At 48.8% G+C, this 13943-nt stretch overlaps 1 protein-coding gene across 1 annotated transcript in view; it reads right to left on the minus strand.

The window, feature by feature from the left end:
• CABLES1 (Cdk5 and Abl enzyme substrate 1) overlaps nucleotides 1-13943 on the minus strand; it is a gene marked incomplete at its 5' end in the record, with an annotated part of 109753 nt that overhangs the window by 19925 nt on the left and 75885 nt on the right. The window contains 2 exons of the mRNA XM_021686188.2: nucleotides 138-294; nucleotides 1533-1629. Coding sequence (XP_021541863.2) covers nucleotides 138-294; nucleotides 1533-1629 — 254 coding nt within the window. The remainder of the gene's footprint in view (nucleotides 1-137; nucleotides 295-1532; nucleotides 1630-13943) is intronic.

Below are 13943 nucleotides of genomic sequence, written 5' to 3' on the forward strand. Positions count from 1 at the left end.
CGTGGCCCATGGGATGGGTTCATGCTCCATCCAGGGGCACCCGTCCCCCACTCTGCACACAGGGAGACCCAGCCCACACGGTGCACCGAGGCACCCTTCTCCACGCGCTGCCTGGCCCCGGCCCCGCCCAAGGTTACCTGTGTCCAGGCTCCCCTGGGTGCTGCTTGCACGTCCTATGGAGAGGCTGCGGTGGCTCAGGTTACGGAACTGGGAGAAGGAGGACGTGGAGTCTATGGTATTTCTCCGGGCTCCGAAGGCATTTGTGGGTAACAGAAATTGGGTGTAAGAAACAGTCTAAAAGGTGAAGACGAAAACGGACAAAATGGATTACTCCCAGGCAATGATAGGCTTGCATTCATATTCTTACATCCGTACTTCTAAAATCCAATGAGATCTGAGATGAAATCTGTTTTGGTATTTATTTGTGCCAAAACCTAAACTCAACTAATTTGAGGCTACGTATAGTTTTAATTTATTGCACTTTGTGTGAATATTCATGTTATAGGGTAGAAACATCACTGTGTTTGAGAACTATCCCAGAAGCACTGGGATGTTGTGTAATACACGAGGCACATACCGCATTGGCTTTTTTTCTTTTTTTGAACACCACACGAGCTTTATACCCCACCAAGTGCAGAATTCCAGAACACATCAGACCCCAAGAGTGTCTGATAAGGGGCTGTGGCCTGCTATATGTTCTGTTGGCAGATGAGATCTCTGATGCTGGTCTCTAGCTCACCTCCCTCATTCCTGTGTGAACACTCAACCTTCAGGAATGGATACAGAACAAGTGTTTTTCTTTCCACCTACTTGGAGAAGCACGGCCCATATACCCCTGCTCGTGGGCTCGGGGCTGATGGCGTCCGGGCACAGTGGTGACCAGCTGTTCTGGCAGGGGGGAGGTGGGAAGGTCACTAGCTGCCCCAGCAGCTTCAGCTGGCAGCAAGCTACCCTGAGATGGCTTCCCCAAATACTTGCTTCATCTCCATAAACAGGCTTTTGAAGGGTTTACAAAGATTACCGGGATCCAGCACAAAAAGGTCAAGTTCCTCTTTGAACTTTCACCCCTCAGACTTCCACACAGCAGCTCACTGGACTGCAGGTAAGGAGGAATGTAACAGCTCTCCTGCTAGGTGCTCACTGAGGCTGAAAGACTCAGCTTCTCAGGACCGTGGGAAGCCTCCGTCCCCCACCCCCCCCAAAAGAAACTTTCTAGTAGCGGGAATATAGCTTGCTGACACCATCAATTAATGCATGCTCAAACCACTCGATTCCAGAACATGCACGGGTGTGTGGGATACTCATCAGTATCCGGCATTCCATCATAAATAGCACTGGGGGAGAAATACTATGCCGCTATTTCCTCACTGGCTCAGTGGGTTTCTGAGGGCACGCTAGGGAAGAGGGGATGGGCTGGCCCCAGACCTGGTTCCTCCACCGTGAGCAAGGGTCGTGGTCTGTCACGCTGCCTCCGAGTCCTGACCCTGGTGGTGTCGGCAGAGACTTGCCGATTGGAAGCTAGGAAGCCTTACCTTCCCATCAGCTCCCAGCTCCACACCTTCAAGGCCAATGATCTCTTTCAAGCTCACGGCACCTGTGGACTGCTTCCCTCCATCCAACTTCAAATCCCTGGAGAGGACAAGCCCAAGAAAAAAATGCTTTGGTTTGTACTCAAAAGAGCCACGACGATGTTTACTACACAAGACACCACAGTCACACTGACGAACACGAGCACGCAGGGCCTGGCCAACAGGATATCCCCCTGACCCTGGGGGCCCGCTAGCACACCTTGTTTCATCCACTTTGATATAAATGAAATGCAACCAAACGGAAAGCCTGCAGATGAAAGGCAGGCTCAAAAGCTGATGGACAACCGATGTTCCTCTGTACAAGGCCCCTCAGCTCACAGTTCGCTAAGAGGAAGCCAGGGAGCATTCCCTGGGCATCACGGGGCAATGGTTGATTCTCTTAGGCTCTGGCTGCTGGTTTCATTTTAAAGCTGGCAGAGACCACCTCTCCTGGCTGCCCCCTTTATTAGACAAAAGAAATCAATTCTTGTCCTAAACGGTTCCCAGGGATACTGCTGGTAATGAAGGGATTAATGCCACCACAGTCACCCCAGCCTCCTCGCCAGGGGACCCGGAACACGATCATCTTTCTATAAAAGAACAATCTCCAGTATTATCAGGCATTTACACAGCACTTCGTAATTTACGAAGACTTCCACGCATCGTCTCTGCCATCCCTTAACATGACCCTATCAGACAGGTATTGCTGTTATTACCTTATTTCACAGAGGAAAAGCCCACAGGAGGCTAAGTGGCTTGCCAAGGTCACCAGGATGGTAGGCTGTAGAGACTGGTTTTGCATCCAGGGCTGTTTCTAGCACCTCACGTTGCCTGAGAGACGCAAGACTGAGCTGGCTGTGGTTACGCTCAGGTGTAACTGCTCACATTGTCAAGGATAATCCCCCTCCTTGCAGTGGTCCTCGGGCTTGGATGCTGATTAGAATCACCTGGGGATCTCTGACAGACTACCGCAGCCTGGACCCCACCCGCAGACATTCTGTTTCAGTTGGTATGGGGTGCAACCTGGGTGTCAGTTTTAAACACTTGCCAGGGGATTCTAAAATGCAGCCATGTTTGGGAAGGACTGCCTTCCAGTTTCTGGCTCTAGAATGTGGTACTTGTTAGTCAAAAGTCATCTCAGGCTCGCAGCGTTCTTGCTGTGTGGCCTGGAGAGAGGCACCACATTCAGGGGCTGGCTCCCACAACCTAAGCAAGAACAAACAATATGTAAAGACAAGCCTCTCCAGGCAGAAGATAAAGAATTCAAGGAAAAAGAGAAGGAGCCGGGTGAGTGAGGGAACAGACAAGGAACCTCCCCTTCTGGGAAGGAAAACGGCTTCTCTGATTTAGTTGAGCAATCACTGGCTCTGTAAGCCTACCTCTAATGCAGAAGTGTGATTAATGACAGTTTTTAAAAGAAATAGCTATGGGGCACCTGGGTGGCTCAGTCGGTTAGGCATCTGATTTTCGGCTCAGGTCATGATCTCGGGGTCCTGGGATCAAAACCTGAGTGGGCTCGTGCTCGGGGTGGGCGGGGAGGGGGGAGTCTGCTTGTCCCTCTCCTTCTGCCCCTCCCCACGGCTTGCGCATGCTCTCACTCTCAAATAGTTAAAAAAAAGGGAATAGCCAAAATTTGCATCCAGTAAGTACTGCATTTTTTAAAGGTAGTCTCCTTAGGACGCCATGGTATTGCCATGCTCAAAACTTTCTGGAGCCCCCCTGGGAATCAACACTAAAGTCACGCAAAAAAAGCCAATAACCAACCCATCCCAGTCTGCAACCTTTGTTTATACATATTTTTGCTCTGAACACTATTACTTGAATCAGTGCTCCCCCCTGCCCTGCCTACTGATGGACTGTAAATGAGTGTAAATGACTTCAGGTAATTCCAGGCATCAAGCTCACCCCCTAGGGATGGTGCAGAACAGTAACTCACAGAGCTGCAAACACTCCGTTAGAAGGTGCAGACCATCCCATCCAGAGCTCCAAGCATATTCTGAGCAATGGGAGTACTCTCGGGATGTGCCTCCTCTGCGGGGGACTGTGAGGTCCAGGATGACTGAAATCACGTCACTTTATAAACATGCCCTGTGAACAGAGACCTGCATTCCAGGTATGGATCTTAAATCTGCAGCTAGAAGGGCCACGCAAGCAGGCGGGGAGCAGAGTGGGGCTCAGCGAGGCCACCAGAACCCGGGGATGGCACATGCCAGAGACCACCCACCCTGCTGCCCTGCCTCCTGTGGGAGCCGTCCGGGCTGCTGGCCCTCACAAAGGGAAATGCCAACAGAGCAAGAACCTGAACCAGGCAACGAGGCAAAAGTAGCCGTGAAGGGCAAGGAGAAAGGGAATGGCCGTGGCAGCCCAGGGGGGGAGCAGGTACAAAGAGTGCAGCGCCTTGCATTTCATGAAAGTCTCTCCGGCTCGCTTCCGGGACGTCCTCCTTGCCTGAAGAGCACCCCGGCAAGCACGTGCCTCAAATTCCCAACTCCCAAACAACTGTCTCCTTGTTTCCATTTTGCCAGACAGAGAATGTTATTTAGGGCTGAAACTAATTTAAAAGCAGGGCCCATCTTCATGGGGTAAGAAAACCCAGAGAAGGAGCACCTGGGTGGCTCAGTCGTTAAGCGTCTGCCTTCGGCTCAGGTCATGATCCCAGGGTCCTGGGATCAAGCCCCGCATCAGGCTCCCCGCTCAGCAGGAAGCCTGCTTCTCCCTCTCCCCCTCCCCCTGCTTGTGTTCCCTCTCTCGCTGTGTCTCTGTCAAATAAATGAATAAAATCTTTAAAAAAAAAAACCCCAAAGAAATAAGGATATTAAAATATGCCCATTTTAAGAGTGCTCCTGAATGGAGAGCTGGCTGCAGGCAGGGACATTCCATGTTTCTGTCCAGATACACACGATGTCTGATGTGTAGTATTTACTTGAAGGAGCCAGGCAGCCTGGCTCTTTGCTGTCTCAGCAGTGCTGGTTCCTTAGCTAAGTGCTCTGCTGCAGCCTCGTATTAACACGAGCCACACGAAAATGCTGTTATTTGCCCATTTTGACCTACGTACGCAGCGATTTCACATGGCGCCACCTGATTTACAGATAAGGTAACTGCTCAGGACTTACCCCTGAGTGAAAAGCAAGCAAAAGACCTATGGCCCCGGACGCCCCCGTTTGAGGGGAACTGTGAATGGTGCAGCTGCTTCACCCAGAAAACAGCTTTTAAAAACTCCAGTGAAGGGACGCCTGGGTGGCTCAGTCAGTTAGGCGTCTGTCTTCAGCTCAGGTCATGATCTCAGGGTCCTGGGATCAAGTCCCACATCGGGCTCCTTGCTCAGCAAGGAGCCTGCTTCTCCCTCTGCCTGCCTGTCTCTCTCTAATAAATAAATAAAATCTTAAAAAAATATATTAAAAAAACCCCAAAACTCCAGTGAAAAAGGATTAAGCAGAAGTCCCTGGGGAGTAGTGATAAAATCTTGATGTTTTCTTTCTAACATCATTATTCTGAATTCCCATTAAAATGGTGTATGAAAACAAGAAATATCGGTTTGGCTCAAAAGCCAGCATTAACCCTCCAGGAGCAGGAGAGAGCTGGGGAACATGGAGCTGCAGCTGTAAGTAATTGAAAGCAGACTGAAGTCGGACTTTCCAGTTTCTTTGAAAAGCCTAGGAGATTATTTTTCCCAGATACATGTAGAGTCCAAATATTAATTTATGTTCCACCTCCTTCTAAAAATGGCATGAAGGCAAGTTCAAATACCAGATGTGGATACTGGCCAAAACTGTGTGCATTACGGTTTACACGCTGTAGCTTGCACTCACAGACGAACGTGGCTAGGCAGGTCCTAGGGAAGGATCTCATTTGGACTGTTGCACTAACAGAACCAGGGGTCAGGAACCATGGACAATGCAAGGGTCTGTTTTCTTCTCTTCCGCAGGCCCGGGTGACGCTATAGCTCAGACCTACTTAGCTGCAAGAGCTCATTTCTCATCTATTCAAGTTTCTTTTGCAAAGGCTGTAAGCAACAGACACACTTTGAAAACCCAGCACAAAGGTTTTCTTACAAAGTCTGGCCGGTGGGGATGGGGATGGATGGGAGATGGTTTAAGGGGGTTGGGGTAGGGGCTCACAGAAGATGGGGGAGGCAGTGAAAACAAGATGAAAATGCATTTGGGGAGACAGCCAAGCAGCAGTTATACCCTTAAGCAAGGGGCAAAAATAGAGGTTCTTTGTGGAGCGAAACCCTACTCTTCATAGGATGGCCCCGCAATTCACTGAATGTAGCTCTCCTTGAAAGCCTGTGACTTGGTGGTTGGAAACCCCCTGGACGTGTCTTAGTTTCAGCTCCCACGGCAAAGAGCAAATACACATGATTTTGCAGTTGTGGAATCATCTGGTCAGAGCAGATGGCCAATCTAGATATCCTGGTGCCCAAAGGGGATTACCTAGGTCACTGTAACCACACTACGGCCAACTCCTGATTTCATCCAGTGTAATGGGCAAAATGATCTTTCATTACCTTTTCTGATGCTCAAGGAGCCATAATGCATTGGAACTGATCAAACAAGATTCCCTATTAAATAACAAGAAGTTTCGGGGCACCTGGGTGGCTCAGTTGGTTAAGTGTCTGCCTTCGGCTCAGGTCATGATCCTGGGGTCCTGGGATGGAGTCCCGCATGGGGCTCCCTGCTCCACGGGGAGCCTGCCTCTCCCTCTGCCCCTCCTCCCCTGCTTGTGTGTGCTTGCACGCGCCCTCTCTCTGACAAAATCTTTAAAAAAGAAAAAAATTAAATAAGGAGTTTAAGGTAAGGCCTTCTCCTTAAGGAACATATGATTACTGAACCAATGTTACTCCTAATAAAAAAAGATGATTTAAATACTTAACACCTGGAAAGTAGATGGAACTATGTGAGTAATCCAATTAACTAGTTTCCAGGGCTTTCAGCCTCCAAGATGGCCTGACTGCCACTCGTGATCATTTAATGGTGCTCTAAACTTGAGACCTTGGAATGCCAAACAGAAGCATCACTGGGCACTTGCTCATTAAGGGACAACAATAGTTTGAACACTTTGATGCATAAACAATTTAAAAGCCAGTTAAATATTAATAGGATTTCCAGATCTTTCAGGAAAAAAAAAGGGAGATTTGCTGCAGAGCAAAACTTGAAAGCTGATTAGGAAATACCACTTGTGAGCTAGTTTTAATTAGGAGATTATGCATCAACTGCAACTCAGTGATACAAGCATCTATCATAGTTTAGGAAGTCCTATTTCTCGCCTCTTTAGATACAATACAGCTGCCATCTTGGATTGGGTCTGCTTACTTGTATCAGAGCAGAGCGTTAACACCACCACAGTTCAGAGTCAATGGGACAAAGCCCAGGGCTGACAGGAAAAAGTGAAATCAAAGCGGCTTTTAGTCTACAAGTCCTGCCCCTCACACTGAGCACTCCATCGATAAGCCATCCCCTCAAGGTTAACTGGCAGACAATGAAGGGGACTTAATGTAGCTTACACAAAAATCTTTGTCTAAAGGCAGCTCTTATAAATAGCTGGATAACGGCATGATTCATCCATGAGATCATTCCAGAATCTGTCTGTGTGGGAATATGGTTGGTGTGAGGAAAGAAACACAATTTGTGAATGTGTGATTTTCCACAACGAAAAGAGATGTGCAGGGGGAAAGTGGGTAGGGAGGAAGAGGGGAATGGCAGGGGGCATTTAGGCTTCCAGGCCCCCTCTTAGAAGCAGCTGTTCTCTATGTCACAAAACAATCAACACTCAGGAAATGGACCCAAGAAGATGACCTCATCTGAAATGCCCCCATGCCAAAAGCTAAGAAGGACATAAACAAATACCACGTGGGCACTGCTATTTTATTTATTTTTTTAAGATTTATTTATTTATTGGGACACCTGGATGGCTCAGTCGGTTAAATGTCTGCCTTCGGCTCAGGTTATGATCTCAGGGTCCTGGGATGGAGCCCCGCATTGGGCTCCCTGCTCAGTGGGGAGCCTGCTTCTCCCTCTGCCTGCCGCTCCCCCTGCTTGTGCTCTTTCTCTAGCAAATAAATAAAATCTTAAAAAAAAAAAAAGATTTATTTGAGAGAGAGCGAGAGGGGAGGTGGGGGACATAGAGGGAGAGGCAGAGAATCTCAAGCAGTCTCCCTGCTGAGTGTGGAGCCAATTTGGAGCTCGATCTGATGACCCTGAGATCAAAACCTGAGCTGAAACCAAGAGTCGGACACTCAAATGACTGAGCCACCCAGGCAACCCTGGACACTGCTATGTTAAAACATGCCCCCAGAGGTAGCTTGTGCTGCGCTGCGAAGCCATGTTCTTCACCACATGGTCTCATATATATCCGTAGTAAGCGAACCCAGTCACTACCATTCAGTCAGGTCTGGTTATCTGAATGGGTCCGTTCCTACACACACATCATGCTGGAATCATCTGGCGTGGTTATTTTACATAACCCTGAGTCACAAGTTAACTGGGTGCACTGCTACTTCCTTCTGATTGGATCCCTATATACAGAAATACCTACTGATACCAGTTTCAGTAAATAAAGTGCATCTGGGCACTTGTGTCAGTCCCCGTATGCAGAGACAGTCCTGGGACTGGCCCTCAGTACAAGGCCTGTAGTCTCTCACTCACCAGCGGGTTGTGTTCCAAAGCTTTTGAGTTGGCCTTCTGGAACTCAGAACGCATTTCCCACTGAAATGATGTTGCAAATGGAGATCAGCCCACGGTGTGCTCTTTTAGCCTATAATGTCACCGAACTAGCCTCATAGTAAAGCAAGAGTTCTGGTTTCAGGAGCAACAGGTCAGAGGTGTGTAAGAGGGTGAAGAAACAGGAAAAAGTGGAGTCTCTCTCATAGTTTCCTGGTTTGGGGCTGACCTTCAGCAACATTTTAAAGGCGGTCAAGTTTGCATTATTTCCACTTCCCTCTCTGGACCTCCTTTTCCTTCTCAGGACCCCAGGATCCTCACTCCTAAGATGTTCCTGTCTCACAATTTCTCCCCTCTACTTCTGAACCCATAGATTCCTTGGCAGCTCCTGACCCCAGGGTGATAGCACAGCAGCCCAGAGGACAGGGCCGAGGCCCAAGAAGAGAGAGCAGTGGTCTTAGGTAGAGGTGTGGCTGAGCTGTTTATCAAGTGGGGTCTGCCTACTTAAGAGAGTCGGGAAACTTACTTGCAATTTATTTTGTAAGCAAAGGGTTGCCAAGCCAAACCACAGATCCACACTAGAAAAGAGAAGGCAGTGACTCATGTGGATAAAAGGCAAAAAGACTCCGTCGGGCCTTGGCAAACTGCTGGTTGAGAGAAGGGGAGCTGGTTTAAGGCTGGGACTCTTCCCAGAAAATAGTATAATTTACAAGCTTAATCTGAGAAGAGTGTTTACAGCTATGGGAAGGTTTGATGTTACAGTTATAGTGAAAGAGATGGGCAACATCTGTTCCTCTTCTCAGTGACCAGCTTCCAATAGCTTGTTTTGAAAGGTGGGATTTGGCAAAGCTTCTTCCCACCAGCAAGAGAGTTCAAAACAAAACAATCAGCTCCTCATATTCCATACAAGCACATGCACTAGGGGATAAGAGGGAAAAAAAAAGACTGGAAGGAAATAGGCCAAAATATTAATGAAGGTTTTGTTCAGGAGGTAAGGGCTCAGTAAGTTTTACCTTCCTTTCATTTTCACACACATTCTAGATTTTTAAAAATAAGCATGTACCACTAAGGAAAACAATTTAAAGACCAGGTAAAAGCAGATCTGAAGATGAATCCCTTGTGTTTGTAGAAACAGGGCCGGATAACTCATCAAAAATCGGATTGAGATTTGCTGTGTTGGGGCAGACTTAAAAAGAACAATGAAATAACTCTGTGACTTGACAAAAACGGAACTGACGTGAACATTTAATGAGTACCTACTACGTACGGCCTGGCAGGCTGTTCAGAGCTTTCATATTTAATACTCTCAAAAACTCCGAGGCTGACATCATAGCCAGTTTTACAGATGAGTGGGCCTGGGACCAGCAAAGCTAATTAATGTGCTGGGACTGAGGATTCTGCCTGACCGCCAGCTCTATCCCACGCATCCTATGCTCCTTGGCTTCAGATGCCCCTCAGCACCAAAGACAGGATGGAGGACTGTGGTTTTCCTACTGGGACCATGAAGAATGGAGTGAAAATGAGTGGGCTTCTCATTCCCACTCACTTTTCTGGAATAACTGTGGTTAGCTATTTTATTTATGGGCATTCTGCGTAAACTTGTATTGGAGGAATGGTTTCTACAGCAAAAAAAAAAAAAAAAAAAGTCTGAAAACCACAGGACTGAACAGTCTCCAAGTCCCTTCTAGCTCTAAAGATCTATCTTTGAAGTGTGCTCCTTACCCCTGAACTCGTGAAATAGCACGTGGCGAATCTTCTGGGTCACGTATCCTTTAGTGAGTTAGCCTGGGGATACCCCGAGAAGTGGCAATGCCCTCATGTCCAGGAGGGGCTTCTACACCCTTGCAAGTGGTTTTTGCTCATTGAGCTCAGCCCACAGGCCTGCTGTTATGAATGATGACAACTCACCCTTGTTAATGATTAGTGGGACTCAGGCCCAACTGCAATTTACTTGAAAGGAGTTAGCGCAGCCTGTAAGCCAGTCTTCAGTCTAAGCATGCAAGTAAATCCTAACATCTTCTCAACACATGTGCCTGATTAGACATGGCCATACTGGGCCCCAGAAAAGGCCAGACAGTGAGGACCAGACCACACACCACTGTGTGAAGGTGTCAGTGTGTGGTGGGAAGGACCAAGGCAGAGCTTCACTTCACCCAACATGGAAAGGGCACCAGTGACAAGATGAAGCTCCCCACTGCCCCATGGGTAGTACTGGGCCTGGGAAAACCAACCCCTTCTAACCCCTTCTAACTCTGCAAAAGTCAACTCAAAGATGTCCCTTGCTTTAAGCAAAAGCAGTATATATGAAAGGAAAATCACATGTTGATCAAGGGCTGGAAAAGCCAGCCAGCTGAAAGCCAGGAAACTCTGATGGGGCTTGGGCAGACCAGGTGTGACATCAGCAAAAGGCCCTTGGCATTCCTGGGTTTAATATTTGGGGTGTGAGTATTTGTGAGCAACTCAAGGAGCACAGCACAAGTGATCCATGGTGTTGGTGAAGCTAACATGTTGAGGAGTCGTCTGGCTGGGTAGGTCAGGGGAGGGAACCTAGTTGGAGCTTAGCATCTGCATCTGGGTTCACCCTGACCCCACCTTTAGTCACCATAGACTTAGCAGCTTTCATTGTGGCCATGACAGTTATTTGCAGAAAAGCAGGGCGCAGAGATCCATGACCAATCATCCTTGTTGGCATCTTCCAGGCCCCTCCTTCTGATTGCCCGTCCAGTGCTGCCATTCCTATCAAGATGCCCACAGGGATGGGGTGCCAGGCTGAGGACCCCAGGGAGCACCTGCTCCTGCTGAGGCAGACAGTCTGGCCATCATTTTGGGGGGCAATGATACAGTCATAAAATTAGCCATTCCCCAAAGTCTAGAGACACAGTCCTCAGAAATACCATTTGTATCATTCATTCAACAAATACAGTGTCTACTATGCACACTGCAGTGTGAGTGATGCCTTGAGAACTAAGACAATCCACCCTCAAGGAGGGTTAAGGATAAATTACAAAGACGTTAAAATGTATTTGTTAAGTGCTCAGACAGGCCTAAGGGTACCATGGAACACGAGTGGCCTCTCAGTAGGGCCCTGAGGCAGGGCATTAGGGGGGACTATGAGGGTGGCCTAAGAAAGGGCCCTGGAGGAGAGGTCTGAGTTCCATCAGTAAGAAGCTCCAGTATGCGGGGCAAGAATAGTCTTTCCAACTCTGCACCAAGTATAAATGCCCCAAAGGCAAGGAGAACCTGTCATGGAGCCGGGCATCCTACTAAGGCCAACAAGAGAGGCCATGGGAAGAAGATGGGTCTGAGAAATGAGGCCAGAGCCTAAGGCCCTGTCTCTGTGCTCACTAGTCTAGAAAACCACAAAAGAGGCTTTCAGCAGGGGTCATAAACCTAGAGCTGCAAAAACGACAAGCATCCAGGGTGCAAGGGCTCCCATGTATCTGACTTTGGTCCTATTTTCCTAAACTCAACACTAGTCCCGACTGAGGGCTGTGGTCAGGAGTCCGCAGTGGCACTGGTGAGAACTGAGGGGGCTGGGAGCACAAGTCTCGGGCCCAGGGCTGGGAGGCTGCAGGGCTGGGGGTGCTGGGATTTGGAGATGTATAGAGTCTGATTAGACATTGTCTTCTCAATAAAATTGAAAAAAATAAATAAATAAAAACAAAATTGAAGTGAAACAAAGACATTTTCCGATAAAACTTGAAGCAATGGGGGCGCCTGGGTGGCTCACTCGGTTAAGCGACTGCCTTCGGCTCAGGTCATGATCCCAGGGTCCTGGGATCGAGTCCCGCATCGGTCTCCCTGCTTCTCCCTCTCCCACTCCCCCTGCTTGTGTTCCCTCTCTCTCTCTCTGTCAAATAAATAAATAAAACTTAAAAAAAAAAAAAACAACTTGAAGCAATGGATCCATACTAAAGAAATAGTAAAGGAAGAGCAAGTTCTTCAGGATGAAACCAAAAGACAGCCACTGGGAAATTTAGAAGTTTGGGAAAGAATGAACACTGGAATGAGTATTCACCTGGGTAAATGCAAGGTCTATCTTTTTGTTCCTTTCTGCCATTTCCCTCTATTTCTTTACAAACTACACACCTGTTTGAAAACACTAAGAGTTTCCTCTTTCAGGGAAGCATGTTTGCAGGGGATGGGGGGTGGGGCAGAGTAAAGGGACCCTTACATCCTGAGGGTTCCCTCCTGGGACTGATGCCGGGTTAAGGCCTGGGGTCCTTTGGTGGCCTCCACAGATTCAGTGTGGGGACAGGTGGATTCTCCAGTGAGCCACTAATGGCAGAGACGGCAGATGGGCCCACAGTACCCAGGAAGGCCGAACACTACATTTCCCAGACGCCCAGAGGGGGCCTACGTTCAGCTGAGCCCAAGCCCTCACGTGGAGGCTGGAGGCGGAAGTAACATGGAGTAGAGCCGGGGGTCAGAGCTTCTGGCAACTGTGGGGTGGAGACATCCACAGCAGCATTTCCACAGGAGAAGCCCAGAGCGTGGCCGCATGTTTGTCCCAGCTGCACTGCCTCCCACTGGGTCGCTCCCGGTGTCTATACTTTCTCTTTCCTGGACATTCTGTGGACCACCCTAAGTCCACTGCCTCCCCCTAACAGTCAGGGAGGATCCTGTCATCTGAGCGTATCCCACCCTGCACTCCATCCCTCCGTGCCCATCAGAGCCACGGCAAGACTCTGAGTTGCTAAACTGGAAGAGCAGGAACAAAGGACAGTTATTAGAAGCATCTTGTTTTATCTAACAGATGATTTCTTGAAGTGCTGTATGCACGCAAACTCTGTAAATCAAATGATATTTTAAGAAAGAAGAGAGCTCATTAAGCAAGCAAGAAAGCCTATTTTAAAAAAAAAAAAAAAAAAAAAAAGCCCTGTCACCAATCCTTTTGTGAAGGAAAGACATGTTCAGTGCTAATGTAACTACTTAGCACAATTTCTCAAAGAGCAGCATTTTCCAGCATGGTGTAAAGACAGGAAGAAGACCCTTACCAGTCCCTGAATCGCTTCCTGGTGGTGTTTGTGGGGTGACCTGGCCAGCGCTGGGTGGGTACTGGGGAGACCTGAGCAAGCAGCACTTCAGGATCCTGAACCAGCGACGCCCACACGCAGCCTGGGTGTCGCACCACGCTGATACCTGCATCATGCGACCTCCTCCCCACTCTCTATGGACCCTCCTATTCTCTAGCCAACAAACATTCAGATGAGGGGAATCACAGATTATTTTCACCCAAGACTCCACCCAGAGATGCCTGGGGTTTGCCCTTGGAGGAGCCAGGCTGCAGGGTGAAGTGGCAACCTCCAAAGCCTTTTAGAAGGTCACCACCCAGCACCAAGGCCACTGGGTCCCCAGGACGTGGCCCTCCTAGGGCACATACACAGAGCTCCACCAGCACCCAGATACGCACTAGCCAGCCAGCGTCCCGCACCGGTCACTGGTCCTGAGCCAGCAGGCAGAGCCACAGGGCATGACGGCGAAAAAAAATACACACTCGGCTCTCAGCTATGCGTCAGTGCTTTGGGAACTGCTCCTGTGGGGTCTGTCTGCCCCAAAGCAGAGAACACAGCACCTCACTGAGCCTGCAGTCTGCCTGCCCACCCGCCCTCCTACCTTGGCCACCACTGCTATGCCAGTCTGCCCCAACCTCGTACCCGCAAACTGAGAATTCCAGAACCTACCTCATGAGCTTCTGGCGAAGATTAAATGAGCA

The sequence above is a fragment of the Neomonachus schauinslandi genome, chromosome 14 (genome assembly GCF_002201575.2).
Source record: "Neomonachus schauinslandi chromosome 14, ASM220157v2, whole genome shotgun sequence".
Taxonomy (NCBI): domain Eukaryota; kingdom Metazoa; phylum Chordata; class Mammalia; order Carnivora; family Phocidae; genus Neomonachus; species Neomonachus schauinslandi.